The following is a 21591-nucleotide window of genomic DNA, read 5'->3' as shown; positions in this document are numbered from 1 at the left end:
TTGTGCTGGCATTTATTTAGTTGTTTAAATGGGGTGGGGGTTGCTGTTAATTTTATTTTTGTGTTTGCTCTTACACTTTGGATGTATCCTTTCAGAGGGAGAAAGGCCAGATACATTATTTGTATAAACAAACAAGCAAAACAACTGCATCAAAGCAGAGCTCTTTGGTAAACCAACAGCTCCCTTAGATTAAGAGAAATATTGCTAAACCTGAGCTTCTAGCCACCCTAGAACAGATGCCAGGTCAGAACCCGTGTAATGGCGTGGAATAAGGACTTTGTAATGGGAGATGCTTGATGGGACAACGTTTCAGCTTCTCCAGCATTCAGCAACTCACCTGCTCTCGCTTCCCTGTATTCCCAGATCCCACCCTGAATAGCTGCTCTCCTGCAGCTAGAGCCAGGCTTTGAGAGAGTGGAAAGAAAGATAAGCACCACCAGTGTCAGCAGTTTCTTCTAAAGCACAGCAGAAGTCTGCAGAAGCAGTTGGATCCCCTTTCAGCGATAAAAGAGAATGAGAAGGAAAAGAGAATGGAATGAGCATACACCTGCCATGAACAAAGACAGATACTCCTTCCGAAAGAAGTGCACAGAAGAAGAGAATCACTGTCTCAAGCCAATGTGTGCTCACTGCCCCTCAGCTTAGTGCAGGAATGTAAAAAGGACCTGGTTGCTTGGATCAGGCCAAAGACCTACAAAATCCAGTTCAGCATCATGTTTCCCACTGTGCCTCAAAAAGCTTATCATTGCTACCTTTTCAAAGGATCAAATTTCATAGTTTTAACTACGGGCTGTGTCAAGTTTCATTGGATGACCCCCACGGTATTAAGAGATGATAGTACATACTGTATTATGAGAGGGAGGAGAGCCTATCTCTATTCACTTTCCCATCTTTTTATACACATCTACCATGACCTGTTTTTCTTTTCTAAACTAAGAAGTAGCAAATGTTTTAACCATTTCTCCTAGGATATTCAATCCAGATCTTATCTGGGAAGAAGAGGGCGTCTTCCCCTCCATCAGGCTCTTTCTGTCCCTGTCCCCACTTTCAAGTTTCCTACATCCAGATAAAGTTTGAGAGAGAAATGCATTGCTCTTGCCACCACAAGCTACTTTAATGTTCATAAGGAGTTCCAGCTCTCTGGGCATCGGGTGGACCCTCCTGTTGCCACCTCAGTGGAAACACCTCAAAGTGACATCTCTTTACAAATACTGGGTGAAGAGCTACTCTCAAAGACCCCTTTATTATTTTATTTGACTTACCTAAAAATGCAGAGGATCTTTTTCGCTTTAACCACCACCACCACCACCACCACCTGAATAATTTACCATGGGCTGGACATGAGGGAATTTGCAGTGGAAAAACCTTCAGCTATGCTAAACCAAATTATTATTTACCATTTACTTGGTAAAGCTGATCTCCGCCTTCTAAGGAAAAAAAATATTGATTTAACAGGACTCAGCAGTTTGGGGGTTCTGCCAGTGCCACCTAAATATAGCTCATGGAAAACAAATGGATCCCGTAATGGGGTGGTGGGGGTGGTGAGAGCATGAGGGGAGAAACAGGAACACATACAGTATTCCTTCAACTCTGTTTTATCAAACTAGATGGGGAGAGGCGTTTTTCATCCAGAGAAGAGGTGTGCTGCAGCTCAGATGCACCTGACCCTTTGTTTAAAGGTAGGAATTTGTGGCTCCCCCCACCCCCGCCCCCATCGCCTGAAACATCACTACACTCGAGCAGGAAGGTGGGTGTAATTGCCTACAGACAGCGTGATCTGGAACTGCCAAGAACTAGGCTGGCTTCATGCCTTTCCTGGCCTTCCCCACTTTGCCCAGTTTGAGAACAACAGGATCCTGGAGAAAGAGGACCCTCTGCAGCTGCATTCCGAGTGGGGTTAAGAGCCAGGAATAGCCACACGCCCATGAGATTTTTAATGGCACAGGTTTTCATGGTCTAGAGCTTTGCCAAAACAAATTTGTTAGTCTTTAAGGTGACAGAAGACTCTTTTGTTTTTGCTGCAACAGACTAGCGCAGCTACCCTTTTGGAAGAAGTCCACGAGATGGAGAGCAGCTTGACTGTTGCCTCTGTGAGCTTGTTTACTCTGGAGAAACTTTGCGAGAGTTCAAAGCTCCAAGCTGAGGTGTGCTGCCAGGATGAGCCATAAGCAAGCAGGATCCGATAGCAAAAGTCTACCTTGCTGTTGTTTGCAGGTAGGGGGGAAATGGAGTTGGGTTGGGTCAGAGTGGTAGTTAGCAGAAGGGACCTTTTGAAGTAAGCATCCTTGAGGCATTAAACTGAAATGGAAAGTCTGCATGGACTGAACCATTCAGCCCTCCAGAAAGGATAAAGGGCCTACAAGTAGGAACCGGTCTTGTAGAGTTAACAAGCCCAGCAGCTTGGAAGTGAGAGCCACAAATTACATAGAGCAAGAGAGCAGACCTTCTACAGTACCTGATCCTCTCTATGGAGAGCAACACTGGTTAGAAAAAGCAGGACCAAGACCACAGAAGCAGGGGAAGACTTGGTGACTTTGCAGACTTTCTAGGTAAGTTTCAGGAAAGCAATAGCCAGCAATGCACCTCTTCCACAGGTCCACAAGTTTGTTTCTAATCCAGAGTATCAAAAGATGGAATTGTGAAGCTCATCATCTTTATCTTTTTCAAAAAAGAAAATGAGGATTCTAGCCGTTATGGCTATTAGGGCAAAAAATAAAATAAAATAAAATATTATTAGTCTGCTCTGAATCCTCAGTCAGCTTCTTTGGATGTTCCCAAGTTCTAGTGTTATGATAGGGAGAAAAACTTTCCTTCTCTATCCACTTTCTGCATTCCATACATAATTTTATACATTTCTATTATGTAGCCTCTTATTTGCCTTTTCTCTAAACTAAAAAGCCACAAAGACTGCAATCTTTCCTTGTAGGAGAATCCTTCCACCCGCTTGATCATTCTGGTTGCCCTTTTCCAACACTACAGTACCCTTTTAGAGGTGAGGCAACCAGAACCGTAGACACTATTCCAAAGTGAGTGCACCACATGTTTTCTGTGACAGCATTATGATATCAGCAGTTTATTTTCCATCCCTTTGCTAACAATCCCTAGCACGCAATATGCCTTTTTTTTACAGCTGTCACATGATGGGTCAATATCTTCACAGAGCTATTCGTGGCTCCAAGGTCTAGCTCCTGGTCAGACACCACCAGCTCCAGCAACTGTGAGTCTATGATCGCAGAGTCTATGGTATTCTTCTGAAACTTTTAACAGCATTAATGCCAGCATTTCTATGTTGTAATGGGTATTTTGATTCATTTTACAGCATACATTTTGAGTATGTGGTGCAGCCTTTCCACTGAGCTGCAGGAGAAGAGAAGAAGGACTGCAGGGCCTCTCTATCAGTGCTGTGGAAAGACCAGAAACTTTTGGCACCTTCTTTTCTGGAAATCTTTTGGCTTTAGCTGCTCATTACTACGGTATAACTTTGTTAATTTAAAGAAACAGTGCCCAGATTTTCCTCCTCCCTCCCCAACCCATTTTCCTTATGCACCATGCTTTTTTAAGACAATAAGCCTTGAGGCTAGAGACTGTGAGTGAGTATACATTGTGTGATAACGTGCATTCAAGGCTGCAGATAGGCATCTTTTGGGGATGCTGTACACACAATGCCATCCCCATGTTGTCTCTGTTCCACTGTATTTGCCAGTCCAAAGCACATTCTGCTGAAATGGTTTTAATCTGTTTTGTGCCGAGAATGCACTTCTCAAGCACTTCCTGCCTACATGTGCATTTGTGAATTATGCTTACAACTTCCACAAACTAAAATGCATTCATCAGCCCTCTGCTAATGCACTTTAAATAGGCTTTCCAAGCTGAGTTCAGCCTCTCCTCTCTACCCTCTCGGGTAAATTTAAAGACCTCCCTTGCAAGGTCTTCTTAGATAAGGGACTTCAGGTTTTTTTTCAGTTAAGGAATTGAAACCAGGATCTTTCATATGCACGCATACGCTCCACCATGGAGCTTCACCCCACCTAATCCCCACGGACACCACAAACAAGTCAGTTTCCCCATCTCTCTCTCTCTCTTGAACAATTTTTTAATGAGCAAACGTTCCAGGACATTTGGTGTCACCTAAGTTTTGCTGATGCAGGGGAAAGCCTCCAACACCAACTAGATGAAGTAGGTGAGTAATTTTGGTGAAGCACACACGGGATTTCCTGGAGACATGCATGATCAGCAAGAGTGGAGAAGGGAAAAAAAACTTGTGCCCCCAAAGTGGGCTCCGTCAGCAACAGGAGCAGCAGCTACCTATTGTCCTCCTCCTGCTGCTGCTGCTGCTGCTGCTGCTGCTGCTGCTGCTCTACAAGAGAAGGATCCCATCTGAGGAAGAACAAGGGAAGGCCTGAAGCTGGCAAAGGGAATAAAGACACTGCACTGTAAAGCTGCCTTCAGGAGGCTCCCCTGAATCCCTGCTTGAAGAACACCTCATTCATCACTTTTAAACAGAAGTGGCTCACTTGCTGGAGATGGGGGCGGGAGGACAAAAGAAGCAACAATGGTTGGCGCTTGCAGCCAGGCAGCCAGCCGCAAACTGACACATCGGCCTACTGTTCCAGCTCACTGGGGAAGAAAGGAATTTCTGTATAAATCACACCAACCATCAGGTTTCTTACTTCCTGTCCACAGGACTTCCCGGCTCTCAGAACGCAACAGTATGAAGGGACTCTCTCTCTCTCTCTCTATATATATATATATTGGGGGGGAATGGGAGAAGTTAATTTTTTAAAAAATATATATAAAGAGAGTCTCTTTCAGCTAATAATGAAGCGAACAGTATATTAAGAAGGAAAACATTCAGCATTAACCTTGGAGGGGGAAAGACAGAAAACCTTTTCATAATGCCCTGGCCACAAAACAACAACTGCCAGTTAAATCAGCTCCGTTCCCCAGCCACTGCCAACATAAACTCAGGGGCAGCCACAGGAGAACATTTGAACCAACATCTTCCCCTCTTCTCACTCCCCCCCCCCCACCAACCAGGAAATAAAAAACAATAATAACTCAGGAAGGCTGAAGGTGCCAGCCATAGGCTTCAGAGCAGCACTTCTGCTGGCGCCACAGAGCAAGCAGACTCTGCTTTGAGCTCCAGACATGGCAGTGGAACCATAAAGAGGAGGTTGCCCTGCTCCGCACTTCTTAATTCGCCTTTGCTACAGGCTGTCAGGCAGGCAGGATGAGAAGTCCTTGCTGTGAAAAGGCACCCATGCAATTCTGCTCAGGAGGTGGTTGTGGGGAACAGTAAGCGTGGAAGACAGATTTGAAAGATCCATTCGGAAGAATGACACCTCAATGCAGGGACTCTGGCTTGGGGTGAGGAAAGAACTCTTTCCCTCCCTGTGTTAAATTGGGCCACTGACGTATTCTGTTTAATCCCTTCCCCTGTATGGTTCAACTTGGCTCAGAATGAATAATTTCCAGAGTGTGAGTGTTACTCTGTTGGATCAGAAACAAAGCATCTTAAAGACCAACCTTTAGAATTTTAGGGGTAAAAAAAAAATTATTATGGCATAAGCTTCTCTGGACGACAGGCTACCTTGACAGACACATGAAATGTTACCCCGCCACAAAATGTAGTGGTGGTCTTGATGGCCGTTGGTGCTTTTGAAACTGAATCGGACAAATTCATGGAAGAGGAGGAAGATGAGATCTAGTAAATTAGTTGTACTTAACATTTACACAGACAGCGCCTTCCAATCCTCAAAGTTCTCGCAGGCATCTAGTTTTAATCTTCACAACCACCCTTTAAAGTTAGAAATAAACATCCCCCATACTGCAGATGGAGGAAAGAGAGGCAGAGCAGACTGCCATGCAAGTCTGTTAATGGCCATGTCACAGGGCTAAAGGACACACACACACACACACACACACACACACACACACACACACACACACATGTAGCTGAGGGAGAGCTTATAAGCAGGGTGGCTGATCTCTGATAAGTTCTGCCATGGGGTGGAGGCAGGGATGCTAGGCTGCCAACTTGTTTTTTAATGCAGCATCAATAGTGACATAGTACAGGGCAGAGAGTATAAAATAAAGAGGCAGCCAAATGAGAGGGAAATGGAAATTGTGCATGAATGCAGTGACGTATTTTGGTTTTATTTATTTATTTATTTTCCATTTACTTCCAACAATTTGTATGCTGTTTAATCACAGCTATTTCTAAGTGTTGCACAAGAGACCCAACACAATAAAGGCCAGAAAGCAGTTAAAACTGTAAAATCAGAATTCAATTTAAAAGTCTGGAGTTTTTAAAAGAAGAATCCAGTAAGCACCAGAAGTTCAACACGGTGTGTGTGTGTGCGTGGCCTCAAGTGGTCTGAGGACTTGAAGAATTAAGACAAGACCTTCCAAAAATAAAAGGAGGCAAGTTCTGAGCTGGCTGTATTGCAGCAAGAGGAGAACACATCACTGAGGTGCTCTGGGAGATTATTACAAGCAGAAAGTGGAAAGTGGACAGAGTTATTTAAGACAACCTTGGACCTTTGTAGAGCTGGCAGTGGTGGAGTTAGATGAGAAAAGCTCATAGGCTGTGTGTGTGTTTGGCTCAGATAGGGGGAGCATAGCTGCCAAGTTATCCCTTTTTTAAAGGGATTTTCCCTTATGCTGAATAGGCTTCCTCGCGAGAAAAGGGAAAACTTGGCAGCTATGAGGGGGAGAGAGGTCTTTTGGCCTCTTTTTAGTCCTGAGGTGGAGCAGGAAGTGAGGTCCTTGGTGGAACTACATAACCACCCAGACCTCAAATTCTACATGCTGCAAAATGAAAGCACAGTGCCTCAAAATAAAGTATACCATTAACTAATCAACCTGAAGCAGGAAAACCAAGGTAGACATATTCAGTAATGTCAAATTTGCACAATTCATTCCAATTAAGGGAGTTTTGACCAAAATGCCCTGGAAAAAAATGGGTGCCTGGATTTGAGCACAGAGAACCTGACTGAAATGAAGCAGGTGGAAGAAAGAAAGAGATAAAACTGATAGCTAAGGCAAGTTATCAAAGGATCTGCTGCCACCTGCTGGTTTATACAGTTCTTCAGAGCCACAGGATGGCTGCAACCCATCCGCCACCACAGCATGAGGAGGGATCTGTTCGCTCAGCTTGCACACACAGTGATAATACATGCAAGGAAGGTTTATTATTTCTAGTAAAGTGCAGGAATATAACATTATCACAAAAAGCACCTGGCATAGTGAGTTATTTAGTAGAGATTTGGATAAAGGTAAAGGTAAAGGGACCCCTGACCATTAGGTCCAGTCGTGACCGACTCTGGGGTTGCGTGCTCATCTCGCATTATTGGCCGAGGGAGCCGGCGTACAGCTTCAAGGTCATGTGGCCAGCATGACAAAGCCGCTTCTGGCGAACCAGAGCAGCACACGGAAACGCCGTTTACCTTCCCGTGGAAGCAGTCCCTATTTATCTACTTGCACATTGATGTGCTTTCGAACTGCTAGGTTGGCAGGAGCTGGGACCGAGCAACGGGAGCTCACCCTGTCGCAGGGATTCGAATCGCCGAACTTCTGATCAGCAAGCCCTAGGCTCTGTGGTTTAATTTGGATACAATGCCCCAAACAGTAAATTCATAATCAGGTAATCCAAATTCTGCACCAAAGAAACAGAACATCAATCTTATAATAAGCTCCTTTTCTGTGGTGAATAGAGGGTGTTCTATTGCCCTTCATTTCGCCTGAGCGAGCCAGGCATATCCTCCAAACAAGTTCTCAAATCCACAGACACAGGATAGATAGGTTTTGTCTGGCAGGACATCAGTCAGAGCATCAATATTAAGAATCATATACAGAAATGCCATGATGATGCCTTGCTAGGCAGCAACACCCAAATTGGTCGCACTACCAAGGCAAATGGGTGACAGTGGCTTCCATCTACAGAGACTCATCATCCACAATAAATGGACACCAGCCATGCTGACATTTTCAGCTCAGAAACAAGTTTTATTTTCTACAACTAGGAAAACAACATTTCTAACAATCTTCTCAGATAAGCAAAAACCATGGCCGCCTACTTTCACCAGCCTGAGTCCAGGGCAATGAGAGAAGTTAAGGAAAACTGATTTGTATCCAAACAGAGAAATCTGACTAACAAGAGAAAGGAGTTCCTTCAAAAGAATGAGAGAATGCAGAGCAAATTTCTTCTTTTCAAAAGAAGTCTCTTAGTAGTCTTGACTTCAGAATGCCACTAACAAAGTGTACATAAATATTGTGCTTTTATATATTAAACAACCATATAATCTTCTGAGCTCCAAGTACTCAGAATGAGGAAGGCCTTTTCCATATGGATTTTCAAAAACAAGAAGGCAGTTGTTGGCTGTACTGAAGTGGGATCCCTTCCCATTATAGAAAAGTTTCTTCCTTCTGCATAGATGGATTCTGAAATGACCAGCATATCATGACTCAAAAAAACCCCATGCATTTCAGTTTGTCAGGACATGGTTGCTTTAAAAAAATGAGAACAATTATAACACAGTGACCTATATTACATAGTGAGCTATCAAGGGCCCAAGCCCTTGTATCATTGCAATGTAATGGTTAGAATGGTCAGAAATCTTAAAACGGGTACTAATTTTGAGATAGCATACCATACCCCAAATCTACACCTAATACATACCACAAAGGGCCACTGTTAATACATTTTCCTTTGCTCTACTGAGCACCATTTTCAGCTCCCTGTATTTCCACTCCTCTCTTTCAATAGCTTCCATATTAGTATGGACCAACCTATGTACATATACCTGAAACTCCATGGGGGAAAGGCATAGCTTTCCCCTTCTCCAATCACTACTCCTCCATTCTCAGTCAACCTCTCCCCCCACAAACTGCTTTGCAGCCTAAAAAAGGGATGTTGGGGTACAGTTGCAGGTGGTACCATGTAACATCCAGATTCGTCCAGAGCCTCAGTTACTCGATCTGGCTCTTGTCCATTGGGTTCCTGGCTGGCACATCAACCTACAATTCTGTTTGGCAAGCCAAGTGTGTTGCTGCCTGTGGGTGTGCATAAAGAAACAGATTGTGTAGCATTTAGGAACCTTGCTATAGCAAGTGACTGAAGTGCCATCCTGTAACACCCAGCCAGCTTCACACCTCCTCTTGACACCACCCAGAAGTCACAAAGAAAACCCATTCAGAAGCAAACAAGAGTTCAGCCAAGAATCTTCTGTCAACCTCCTTGAATACATCACGCCTAAAGAAGTCTTTAAAGGTAAAGGGGTTGCGGCGCTCATCTTGCATTATTGGCCGAGGGAGCCGGCGTACAGCTTCCAGGTCATGTGGCCAGCATGACAAAGCCGCTTCTGGCGAACCAGAGCAGCACACGGAAATGCCATTTTACCATCCCGCTTGGAGCAGTACCTATTTATCTACTTGCACTTGGCATGCTTTCGAACTGCTAGGTTGGCAGGAGCTGGGACCGAGCAACGGGAGCTCACCGCGTCTCAGGGATTCGAACTGCCGACCTTCTGATCAGCAAGCTCTAGGCTCTGTGGTTTAACCCACAGCGCCACCTGCGTCCCAAAGAAGTCTTTACGCTGAGCTAATTAAAGAGAGAGAAGTAGGCAAGCTGAAACCCTTTAGCCATTCTGAGTAGCATTTGATCGTCTTGTCTCTTTCATTCCCACCCAGTGGCTACACAATCAAAAAGCAGGCTCGAGGGGCTGCACAGATAAGATGGGCTGGATCAGCTTCAAAGAAAGGATGCTCCTGCAGGTACCAGAACAGCAGGCAGCTACTAGGACATTCTGCTGAAAAAACATTTCCTGCTTTCGCCAACAAATCTGCATGAACAACTAACCTAATTACACTAGCAACCATGTTCCAAATTCAAATAATCTTATCCTTACCAACCCATTGTAAGATATCACACAGTGAATTCCATCATTCTGCAACCCCAGCCCACCTGTTCATAATAAAGTTGTTTTTGCTCTAGCTGCTTTTAACAACCAAATATGAATTTTGAACACTTATCCTATCACTTGCTGACTGACAGTGACTAAAACAGAAAGCAGGCTCTGTTCACCTACGGTAGCCAACCATGTACAGTAATCGGGAACAACAGTGAAGAATGCAGATGCTTTTTGTTGTAATACCATTATCTAAATCACTGTATTTTCAGAGCTGGTTGTTGATAAATGAAAGCCACTTTTTATCCTGCATTGTTGAGTGGCACAATATAAGGGCTGCTACTGATAGATAAATTTACATGATGTTACGGTCTTAAAGAGGGGTTCATGCCATCATTGGCAAGGATTCAAAAGACTAGCTCGTTTTAAGAGTGCAGAGGACTCTGTGCTTGTGTTTCTAGAACAGCACATGCAATGCAGCAAGCCGATTTTGAAGCTGTTGAGTATTTTTGCAGTGGAGCTAAGAAGCAGTTTTCAATAGTTCTAGGAAGAAAGGTTAGGGAGGCAGGGCTATTACTTAAGTTACCATCCACTTACAGACATTCTCATTTCAGGGCAGGGTGAGGGGACTAGCCAACCATGTATCCTGTTTACAGTGGAATTCTGCTATAATGAACCATGAGAACTGGCATTTGTATCTAGCAGGAACAGGCAGCTGCCCAAGACGTTACAAAGATCTACCAAGAACAGTAACCTAAAATAGCCTCACCAACCTGTTGCCATCCCTGATGCTTTGGACTACAAATCTCATCAGCATCAGCAAACATGACTGTATGATGCTGGAGGTGATGGGAGTTGTAGTGCAAAATCTTTGGATGGCACCAGGCTGGCAAAGGCTGCCCTAAAGTTGGGCATGGTGGTTAAGGACTATGGAAGTAGTAGGAAGATGAGGGGCTATACAATGCATGGCAACAGAGTCATATTTCTGCTCAACACCCAAGGGGTGAAAAAAGCGAGAGAGTAGCAGAGGACATGTCCTGCCTCATAAGCCCTACAAAAATCTAGAGCAGGCACCCCCAAACTTCGGCCCTCCAGGTGTTTTGGACTACAATTCCCATCTTCCCCGACCACTGATCCTGTTAGCTAGGGATCATGGGAGTTGTAGGCCAAAACATCTGGAGTGCCGCAGTTTGGGGATGCCTGATCTAGAGCAAGTTCCAGAGTGCAGTTGTCTCAGAGGACAACTCCCTTGGCACCTGCCTACCACTAAATGCCTTGCTGTTCATACATGCTCCTGCTACACTCTTCAGACAATACAAGAAAGGAAGCTTAGCACCAAGATGAAACTGAGAAACAGAAGCGGCTCAGAGCCTGTTACCTTCAGGTTTTCTCCTGCTGAAGGAGAGTTGAGGGTGCCAAACATCCTGCAGCACATTTCCTTCTCCTTCAACATATGATTTCTGTAACAGCTGCAAAACAGGGCAAATTGTATGATCACAGGGTGTCCACCAGCCGAGTTTAAAAAACAACAAGGTCTTGAAATTAAGCCTGCCCAGAACTCAAGTGCTTCCTCAGAAATAAGATATCTTTATTGTCATTGTCATTGTCCCCTTGCGGGAACAACGAAATTACTCGGTTGCTACATCCACTCTGATAAAGCATTCCGCATAATCCAAAATTACAAAAACCTAATTAAAAACAGTAAATATAATACAAAATAAGAGGCAAACTGTTCCAGCACAGGCACAGCAGCTGCATCTGGCCACGTTTTGCCCTTATTTCAATGCTCAAAACCCACATCTCCTTCAGCATAGCTCACTGTGTACACAGCTTTGGTGATGTCTGAAACAAAGGCTTCGCCAAACAAAAGTCAAACCCAGGATTTAGTGTCAACGGTAGAACATGGCCAGTACAGTGGTACCTCGGGTTACAAATGCTTCAGGTTACAAACACTTCAGGTTACAAACTCTGCTAACCCAGAAATAGTACCTCAGGTTAAGAACTTTGCTTCAGGATGAGAACAGAACAGAAATCATGCTCCGGAGGCACGGCGGCAGCAGGAGGCTCCATTAGCTAAAGTGGTACTTCAGGTTAAGAACAGTTTCAGGTTAAGAACGGACCTCTGGAATGAATTAAGTTCTTAACCAGAGGTATCACTGTATGATTAAACTTAAGTTATAGTTATTCATGAACAGAGCAGCTCAGCATCTGAGAGATCTTGCTTTATGCATGAAAATCCACAATACTTTTCAGTAGTGTTTATACCTATGCAGAACACCCACCAAGTATGGAAGCCAGAGCTGCTTTTACTAAAACACTGCCAGAAATCCATGTGTTCAGGACAAGCAAGTCTCACAGATCTACTGGCGATCTATTTCCAAGCATGTTTCAGGGGGGCAGCTTTGAGGACTAAGGAATTCCCCCTCATGGCCTGTGCACTTCCCAGCCCAGGGAAAGGAAGCACACAAATGAGGGAGCAGAGGGACAGGTGGCCTCGGCAAGCAGAGGTTTTTGCTGATGAAGAAAGCCATCTTAAGTGAAGGATAAACATGGCCCAAGCCTCTCCTTAACAGAACAGGGAAAGGCTGCCTGTCAAAGGACAGGTAAGGCAAAGCCACAAAGGCTAGATGCCCCCATAAGGCGTTCATTCATTCAAGGAGAGCCAGGGAATTGCCTTGTTATCCTTTCCCAGTACTGCCATGGAAGGAGAACTCTATTCCCTCACACTCTACATACAGCACTGCCACGGTTTTGATAACCACACAGGTTATTTTCTGGATTAAACAGAATTCCTGAGGATGCTTCCAAAGGTGGAAAGGGGGTGGCACCCATGCACCTGAGGTTTACCCCACTGCAAGGACATTGACCAGTTTACAGAGTTTGGGATTCAATACCCCTAACAGCTTCCTGTGCTCTCACTTACTCAGTCTGCTAGACAATTTAAACATTATAAGAGTATAGAGGCATCAACACCACAAAGAATAAATCTGGACAATTATATACAGAGAAAGCAGTTCACAGCTAACCGATTATCCAAACTTCAGTAAAGAAATAGCTCCCTCACCTGGCCAGCTTTTTCAATTCATTGTTAATGCAATGGTTGAAGGGCTGCTGTTTTTGAGCTTTCACCAAAAAATCCCGAGCTCTCTCATACTCTGCCAGAGAGAAACATGCCTAGTAGACAAAAGAATCATTATTATTTTTTAATTTGGTATGCTGTTCCTCAGGGGGGTGGAAATCCCAGCATGGCCACAAAGTTAACAACTAGCAAAGAGAAAACTCACCAGTACAAGCAATGTACAGAAAGCCCAGGAAAAGAAAAGCTGTGCATGGTCAGATGTGCACCTGGAAACTTAAAACTTCTTGAATCAACTGCCCTAAAGAAATCCTGGTTGCCATCCCATAGATAGAATGGTGCAAGTAGAAGGGAGCTCAAGTGGAAAGTATTGAGTGGGAGGTGTGCCTCAGACTTATCCCACAAGGGATACTGTGCTCAGCCTGGCAATGATAAATAAAATGTTCGAGAGAAGGAGTTTGAAAGAGGTGTCTGAAAGTGGAAAAGATTTTGCTGCAGAAAGTACTTGCAGAGGCTAGATGGCCACCTGCCGTGGGAACACGGAATCTCCTGCATTGGACTAAGTGGCCTCCAGGGTTTCTTCCAGGTTTAGGTGCTCTCATACATCATTTTTATTGTCCACACCCCCTATCAGGCATTTGAAACTTGGAAGACTAAGCCCACAGCTGCTGCTCCTCCTCACCTGAGCACACCTGAAGAGGGCTTTGGCATTCTTCTCATCCAGCTTCAAGGCCTTCTCTCCGTAGGCAAGGGCCCGAGCTGGCTGTTCCAGTTTCAGGTAAGTAAAAGACAAGTTCAGGAAGACCAGAATCTTGGCAGTATCAACTTTGACTTGCTCTGCTTCTTCAGCATTCACACGGTGCAGCAGTGTAGAGGCCTAATCAGGGATCGCAAACATGTGCTGTCATTTTATAGTCTTACACAAAACTTATATTGATTGTTGTACACACTGGGCTGTGTGGATGTTGACTTAGGAGACGAACATTTCCACATAATAAAACGCTATCAAGCAAAAATATTCTCTCATTTGAGGGCCAGTTACATATTTACATTGTAGATTTTGGGGGGGAAATACGTATGGGCAAAACTGTATTTTTCTGCATTAGGAATCTAAAACAACTCTGATGGGAAAGCATGAAATAAGATTACAATGAACAATTAAGTTGGTTAAATGACAATACAGTGCTTTTAAACCATTCAACTAAACATTCTCTTCCATCAGATCACCAACTCCTTTCTCATTTTACATTTCAAAATAATTCCAGGTGATCAATTCCCATCTCACACTTTGGGGGCAACACATTACAGCAGCCTTCACCAATTTGACAGTCCTCCAGATGTTTTAAGCTACAACTCCCACCAGCCCAGTTAGCACACTCTGTCTTGGGCAGCTAACAAAGGAAGCAGGGTGAAGGAGAGAGGAAGAAAGTATAATATGCAAAGTTAAGTGTGCTGGCCGGGGCTGATGGGAGCTGTAGCCCAAAAGCTCTGGAGGGTACCAGACTGGCGAAGGCTGACCTAAAGAAGTTCTTTGACTTCTGGAGACCAGCCCTGCCTTTTGCTTGACCAGAAAGGACTACCAAGGTACAAATACTAGCATGATGGGGAATGGAAAATAATTGCAGCAGGCCCATTTTAAATTTCCCTTTTGCATTACTTGTGACTCACTTGCCCCCACCCTTCTCATTTGCTTTACTTACCCGTTTGTATCTTTCTCTGGCATCCATGAAGTGCTTCTGTCGGAAGAGATAATTGCCAAATTCCCGCTCGGTTTCAGCCACCTTCAGCACTTTCTGCAGTGGAAACTGGTCCTGTTGCTCCTGTGAAGAGAAGCCACAATCTGGTCGTGGAGGTTAGTATTGCTGCATGCCACCCCAATGTTGCACACCCTCCCAATCTCTGAGTGTTGCAATATTCCAGGGATTCCAAGTTTCTTCAGAATGAAGGACAGCTGAGAATGTGGTGTCTGTAAGGTATATGGTTTATCACATATATACAATCTGAGCCTGCAATAGAGGGGTTCACAGCAATAACACCCTTGAAGTATTGCTTCTCTTGGTCACAACCTTTGATTCAAATAGAAATCAGGCATAGCTCCATCTCCAAGCTTGCAGCCTAGCTTCTAGCTCACTCCCCATTCTGGCCTTTGTCTTTCTAATCACCAGTGAGTTGTATGGTGCTTTATAGTACAGTATCTTTTAAAAACTGCTTGGTAACCATCTTTGGTGAAGGGTGGTACAGAAATCTAAGAAAAACTAGCAAACTTACAGGAGTCAGTTTAAAGAACTGGTCAGATTCTGCTGAGTCCAGAAAGTCCAGAAGCTCAATCTCAAACAAGACTGTGGCATTGGGAGGGATCAGAGGAGGGCAGCCCGCAGCTCCAAATGCGTAACTTGGCTTGAACAAAAATCTTGCCAGCTCTCCTTTCTTCATTGTCAGCAGACCAATCTCCATTCCCCCAAGAGTGATGTCTGGGAAAGCAAAAAAGAGCAAGGTTTATTTCTCAAATGTATGTACTGCAGTACTAGTCAAAGCGGAAGACATCCTCCCTGATCCAAGGTGTGATTCAGATTGGGCCTGACCCAGGACAATTTGGCCCCAACTCAGGCCCCCAGAAAAATCAAATCTTTGGATGCATGAAATTTGGATAGCTATCCTAGCTTCCCTCTTAAAGGATCTCATATAGTTTGCTTGCTATGATAGAAACTAGGCATGAATGCACCTAACAAGTCCAGTTTTTTATATAAGTGCTAGTGCACACACACAATTTTATTATCTCTTAGGAACACATGATCATTCTGGGCTTACCTTCACCAAGTTTCATAAGTCTATGATTCCTTCTGTAGCAGTTTGTGTCAAAGGGTCTGTCCATGTGTTCCAAGTAACCTGAAAATTTCACTGAGAAAGTTAAAAGTTAGAGGAGAGTAAATCAGTTTCAGTTAGGAAGGTTGAACATAGTTTCTATTTTCATCCATAACAGACAACTACTATGTGTGTATCTGAAGAAGTGTACATGTTCATGAAAGCTTATACAGTACCAAGAACAAACTTAGTTGGTCTCTAAGGTGCTACTGGACAATTTTTTAATATATATTTTGACTGCGTCAGACCAACACGGCTACCTACCTGAATCTAGACAACTACTAGCAATCCTTATTTCCTATAAGCCATGCTGTATTATCCCAGGAACTTGCTGAGAGCACATCAATTTCATCCATTACGGAAAAATTGCAAAATTAGAATTATGGTGTAGCATTTGCTCATGCTTTTTCAGGTTCTGTAATATTCATCAAACTACATTTTCCTGTATTCATTTAAAAACCTGAAGGCAAAAACCCAAGGGCTCCCCAGTAGCCTTAGAAGCTACTCACAGCAAAACAGTTTTTCCCAACCTGCTGCCTGGGTCCCATGGGACTGATAGGAATGGTAGTCCATAACACCTGAAGGGCAGCAAGTTGGGGAATATTGCATTAAAGTCTAAAGGACCTGTATGACAAGAGTACCTGCTCACTTCCAGCATACTCTTGGGTGGTAAAAAGCACAAAACAGCTTTAAACTGGGAGTTTGGGGTTGCTTATTAAATGGAAACCACAAACAAAATCTACAGTTTACACCCATGAGATTTTAGGTGATTGGCTAAATACTTAATCCATGCTTGGCTAAAGTACTAATACCACTCTTATTTAAATATTAACATTCAGATTCAGAAAGCCACCCTCACCATTGCATTGCATTCCCTCACAAGTAGCTTGTGAGGGAAAGTGCACAGGGAATCCTTCCACATAGTCCATATTAAACCACACATTAAAGTGCTTCTTGGGGGATTATAAAGGGAGTTAATGGAAATCAATAACTTGTGGTATAAACCACTATTCAAATGTCAAATTGGATGGTGCAGATGTCAACTGAAAAGACAAGTTAACTTGTTAAAAGCACAAAATCCACTTTAATTTGAGTCAAGCCAAACTAGGCATGAACATGTCTAGTTTTTTTCTCATTTAGACAACAGAACTGCAGAGTGCTCATCCTTTCCCCTTCATCAACATGGTCCTGATCTACATTCTCACACCCCAGCTCCTATTGGTCCCACAAGGCAGCTTTAGGCTAGAGGAGGGATTAACATCCAGGCCACAGTAGGAAAGGGGAAAGTGGCTATTCAATGTAATACTATGCATTTAGAGAGGCTTACCCATTGCCTTAGTAAGGTTGCTTAACACCACAACCATAGACTTGTCAGCACAAGGTTCTTTTACCTAATATGGATGCATCAGGAGGCACTGTTTCACCAGAGCCGGCACGGATAATCTCTTTCAACACTCCATGGTCTCCAGTAACATCCTGCATCCGTTGACCCAGCCGGTGGTAAGGAGACTTTGGAAACAAGGGCATGGCAAAGCATAATGTTATTTATGGACTGCTTAATGCCGACAGGCTTCTGTTGTATTATTAGCAATAATGTTGTACTGTATTATGAATATGGATTTCTTCAAATGTCTTTTTAAATCGGGTCAAAGCTCAGTGGCAGAGGACCTGCTTTGCATGTAGAAGTTCCCAGGTTCAATCCCCTATATATAGGTAAAGGTAAAGAGACCCCTGACCATTAGGTCCAGTCGTGACCGACTCTGGGGTTGCGCGCTCATCTCGCATTATTGGCCGAGGGAGCCGGCGTATAGCTTCCAGGTCATGTGGCTAGCATGACAAAGCCGCTTCTGGCAGACCAGAGCAGCACATGGAAACGCCGTTTACCTTCCCGCTGTAGCGGTTCCTATTTATCTACTTGCTTTTTGACGTGCTTTCGAACTGCTAGGTTGGCAGGATATATATATATATATATATATATATATATATACGCACAAACAAAAGAGAAAAATAATACACCCTCACAATCATGCACTACCCCTCTACAATTAGCTATAAAAATGTTAAAAAATAAATCAGAAGCACCCATAAATCTCCCTATGATTTTGGAACTTGCCCACTGTTTTCCTCAGTTGCCAGAGGTCATTAAATATCTGCCTGCAAAGATGAGCCTGGCAGAAACTGGAGAATGGGAGTGAGATGTTTGTGCTCACAGTGCTCATATAAGCGGCAGCCAATGAGAGACATCCTTGGCCTCACTCGTGCCACAGAATATTAAACCTCCGATCCAAGAAAGCAGTGGGCATACATTGGTGACAGAAGGCTGTAGATCATTTCCTTAAATTTATGATGGATGCACAGACTTGCAAATATTATGTAAACTAGATTTGGCTGTTTTGGACTCTTACATAAATTCAAATTTAACCAAAACTGCCAAAGGCAAACCTATATATATATATACAGCACATTATATATTAAGAGACTTCCCTAAAGATATATTTATTGTTCATGCTAATTCTACTTGAACAGTAGCATAAGTGCATTTTTTAAAAAAAGGTACACCTTGATTTGCACTGGCTTTGGCAGTCCTTATGGTGCTGATATTTTGCTGCGTTGGTTTGTTTTGCTTCTAACTGGTCCTCTCTTTCACAGCAAAGCTGTGCTTTTCATTGAATCCTACAGTTGGAAGGGACTACCAACGGTCATCAAGTCCAACCCCCTGCAATGCAGGAATTATCTACTATTGTCGTTTCATTTCAGCAGGTGCCTCCCCTCAGGTTGCCCCTGAGGTTGGTTGAGGCAATAAAAGAAGAATTTCCCTTCCTCTCTCTTTTTTTCATTTTGAGGGGAGGTAGGCTGAAAATGTACTCCTCGCATGCTGACACAGCAATCAGTTGGGCTCTATCTTCCAAGGGGGAAGGCAGAAGCTGAATGAAAGAGGTTCCATCCCTTTGTTGTTCTCCTCTCGGGTAGAGGGAGCGCCAGGAGGAACTCTGCTCATGCCCACCAAGGCTCACCATGAAGTCCCCCGCGCCGCTCCCATCCCCCGCCTGCCAGCTCTCCTTCTGGGCACCGCCTCTCGCCTTCATGCCGCAAAGGCTGCTCTCGCCGTCGTCCTCCTTAATCCTCACAGCTAGGCCCAGCCTTCCCGCCCAAACGCCCCCGCCAAGGCCTCGTGCCGCAGACCAGGCCACGCCCAGCCCCAGCGGCAGAGCCAATTCTGCGCCCTCGGCGGCGACCGTGGAGGGGGGGGGGAGCGAGCGTGGTGCATGATGGGGCATGTAGTCCTCACCCTCAGAGATTTTTTTGTTTTTGTTTACCGACACACCCGCTTTTCGTCTAAAATGGGCTCCCGAAGCGGTTTTAAGTGCGGGGAAGCTCGAGTTAATATAACGACATGGCGTTAACGCTAGATACCCTGTGGGTGTCGCTTTGTTTTGCTTTTTTTTTACTCCCAATTAACTTGCAAGAGTAAACCCAATGAAATTTAATGCGCCAAAGTTACCCATATCTTTTGAATCCTGCTCTGAAAGTGGCTAAGACTGGATGCTACCCCTTGATTTAAATTTTAAATTTTGCCCTCGTCTATCATTTAGAAAGTTTTCACCATGACACAAAACCATGACAATCCTTAAACGTGGTTTATTTCATGCCTTTTGGTCCAGCAGGTGGGGGAGGGGAGCTTGAAATAGCTTACAAGCACATTGATTTACATAATACAACATTATTTGTCATCATAAAAAAATTAGCCACCAAAACAGTAACAACAAAATCCAACAACATGTAAGGTAAAAGGGTAAAGGTGAAAAGTAAAGGACCCCTGGACGGTTAAGTCCAGTCAAAGGGGACTATGGTGTGTGACGCTTATCTCATCTTCCCGCCACAGCGGTACCTATTTATCTATGGTCTGCTTTCGAACTGCTAGGTTGGCAGGAGCTGGGACAGAGCAATGGGAGCTCACCCCATCATGGGGATTCGAACCACCGACCTTTGGATCAGCAACCCAAGTATAGCATGAATGGATGGTGGTGCATTCAGTGACTTCTTCCCACCTCGAGCACAAGCACAAGAACTGCAGGTACCGGTAGAAAGCAGACATTTCCTGCAGTGGGATTTGCTCCCTGTGAGATCCCTCACCAGCTGGAAGGACCATGTGGTGGATACTCTTTGGTAGCTCTGGAGGCTGTCAATAACTCTGTATTTCCGAAGGATTAATAAAAACGGATTTCCCATTCTGCTACTGTATCGGGTTGTGCTATGGCTGTGTCACGATCGTCTTTAATTGCAACGGGAATATTTGTTTACTCCTTCTACACTGCCTAGAGGCTGCAGAATTAGGTACATACAAAATTTTAAAAGCGCATGATCGAACGTGTTACAAAAGCATGGGAAGCAAAGCTAGTAGGAAAACAACTGGACAATTCAGCCACCTTGGAGAACTTTTTGGATGTCTACTAAACAAAGGAGGAAAATAAATCTGGATAACTTCCAGTTTGCAGCTTGAAGCTCACTGGAGGATGGATGGATGGAACCACTGCTTCAATGGTCCTCTTCCATTTCTAGGCTCCTTTCTTGTGTTCCTTTCAGCCTGCAGGTAGGGACTGTCAATTCTTAATCTTTTTTTAGGTGTTCAAGGAAGTGGTAGAGAGGGAAGCTTCAGACTAAGGAGGATAGAACACTTAAGAACAGGCATGGGGAGTCCATGGGGCTGCCATTGCTACTGAACTACAGATTCCATCAGCCTCAGCAAGCTTGGCCAATGGCTGGAGAAGATGGGAGCTATGGTTTGGAAACACCTGGAAGGCTACAGCTTCTCCATCCCTGCTTAAGAGCAACCCATAACCAGCCTTCCCCAAACTAGTGCCACCAGATGTTTTGGACTAAAACTCGCATCAGTCCTGACCAGTATGTCTGTACTTTTAGAAGACAACTGAAGGCGGCCCTGTTTAGGGAAGTTTTTAATGTTTGGTGCTGTACTGTTTTTAATATTCAGTTGGAAGCCGCCCAGAGTGGCTGGGAAAACCCAGCCAGATGGGCGGGGTATAAATAATATATTATTATTATTATTATTATTATTATTATTATTATTATTCTCCCATCAACACTGGCATAATAGAGCTGAGTTGGCTGTGGCTGATGGGCATTTTAGTCCAAGTAATATTGAAGGCACCATGTTGGCAAAGTCTGCCTTAAAACAGATTAAACATAATGCTCTGGTGCAACCTCTAAAGTGCATTTGTGGCAGACCAAAGGGATGTGATGGGAAAGCATTTTCAAAGACATTGGTAGGACAGTTTCAGCCTTTAATCTTCCCCCCTTTTAAATGTGGCCCCATGGCATTGGCAAATGCAGGACGATTGTAGCAATGTGTCAGGAAGCTGTATGAAATCTAGCCTTTAAACTTCCTGGTGAAGAAGACTAAAAGGCAGAGAGGGAAGCAACGAGCCTTTGAAGTTTAAGCATCAATTAACTGGCATGTTTCCTAGAGGCAGCCCAGAGGCAAGGTGAGGTGGTTGAACAGATTGAGAGTGCCATCAAGGACAGTTAGCAGGGAGAACGACTGAGCTGATCCTTGGACCATGCCGTTTAGAAAAAAGGAAGTTCTCCTCCTTGGGGGATCACTGGGTTTCTTCAAAGCAGGCACCAAAATGTATTGAGCTGTCTCTCTCACTTGCTCTTGAGATGCTTAACATGGCTCCTTGATTAACCAGCCATGTTCTCACTCCTTCAGCTGAGCTGAAGGCAAAA

At 44.2% G+C, this 21591-nt stretch overlaps 1 protein-coding gene and 2 long non-coding RNA genes across 5 annotated transcripts; 2 read left to right on the top strand and 1 right to left on the bottom strand.

Moving 5' to 3' along the window:
- Positions 1-2073: 2073 nt before the first annotated feature.
- Positions 2074-9829, top strand: LOC148683553 (uncharacterized). The gene is made up of 3 exons (XR_015947059.1): positions 2074-2214; positions 3131-3217; positions 9691-9829. It is a non-coding gene; the product is annotated as an uncharacterized LOC148683553 (long non-coding RNA).
- Positions 3058-19287, bottom strand: FKBP6 (FKBP prolyl isomerase family member 6 (inactive)). 3 transcript variants are annotated; one of them, XM_088657904.1, is made up of 9 exons: positions 18861-19193; positions 17238-17355; positions 15793-15882; positions 15253-15455; positions 14685-14804; positions 13667-13861; positions 12973-13082; positions 11287-11377; positions 3058-3401 (listed from the first exon to the last, which is right to left on the bottom strand). In XM_088657904.1, the coding sequence occupies exons 1-9, from the start codon at positions 19122-19124 to the stop codon at positions 3396-3398; spliced, it is 1197 nt and encodes a 398-aa protein (XP_088514030.1). In that variant the 5' UTR covers positions 19125-19193; the 3' UTR covers positions 3058-3395. The 3 variants fall into 3 exon arrangements, with proteins under 3 accessions (XP_088514030.1, XP_088514031.1, XP_034995763.3); XM_088657905.1 differs by lacking the exon at positions 3058-3401 and adding an exon at positions 7987-8442 and having other exon boundaries at positions 18861-19287; XM_035139872.3 differs by lacking the exon at positions 3058-3401 and adding an exon at positions 7987-9054 and having other exon boundaries at positions 18861-19194.
- On the top strand, positions 17221-20088 carry LOC148683552 (uncharacterized). The gene is made up of 2 exons (XR_015947060.1): positions 17221-17346; positions 19769-20088. It is a non-coding gene; the product is annotated as an uncharacterized LOC148683552 (long non-coding RNA).
- The last annotated feature ends 1503 nt before the right edge of the window (positions 20089-21591 follow it).

The sequence above is a fragment of the Zootoca vivipara genome, chromosome 14 (genome assembly GCF_965207765.1).
Source record: "Zootoca vivipara chromosome 14, rZooViv2.hap1.1, whole genome shotgun sequence".
Taxonomy (NCBI): domain Eukaryota; kingdom Metazoa; phylum Chordata; class Lepidosauria; order Squamata; family Lacertidae; genus Zootoca; species Zootoca vivipara.
The sequence above is the reverse complement of the archived record's forward strand: the minus strand, read 5'-3'. Positions and strand labels throughout refer to the sequence as shown.

Bases quoted from the DNA above. Each gene is read 5' to 3' on its own strand.
- FKBP6 (XM_088657905.1), bottom strand. From the start codon at position 19,124: ATGCCCCATCATGCACCACGCTCGCTCCCCCCCCCCTCCACGGTCGCC. The intron at 17,356-18,860 runs GTGAGCCTTGGT...TTGTTTCCAAAG, and splicing joins GCGGCGCGGGGGACTTCATG to TCTCCTTACCACCGGCTGGG. The intron at 15,883-17,237 runs GTAAAAGAACCT...TAACTTTCTCAG, and splicing joins TCCTGATGCATCCATATTAG to TGAAATTTTCAGGTTACTTG.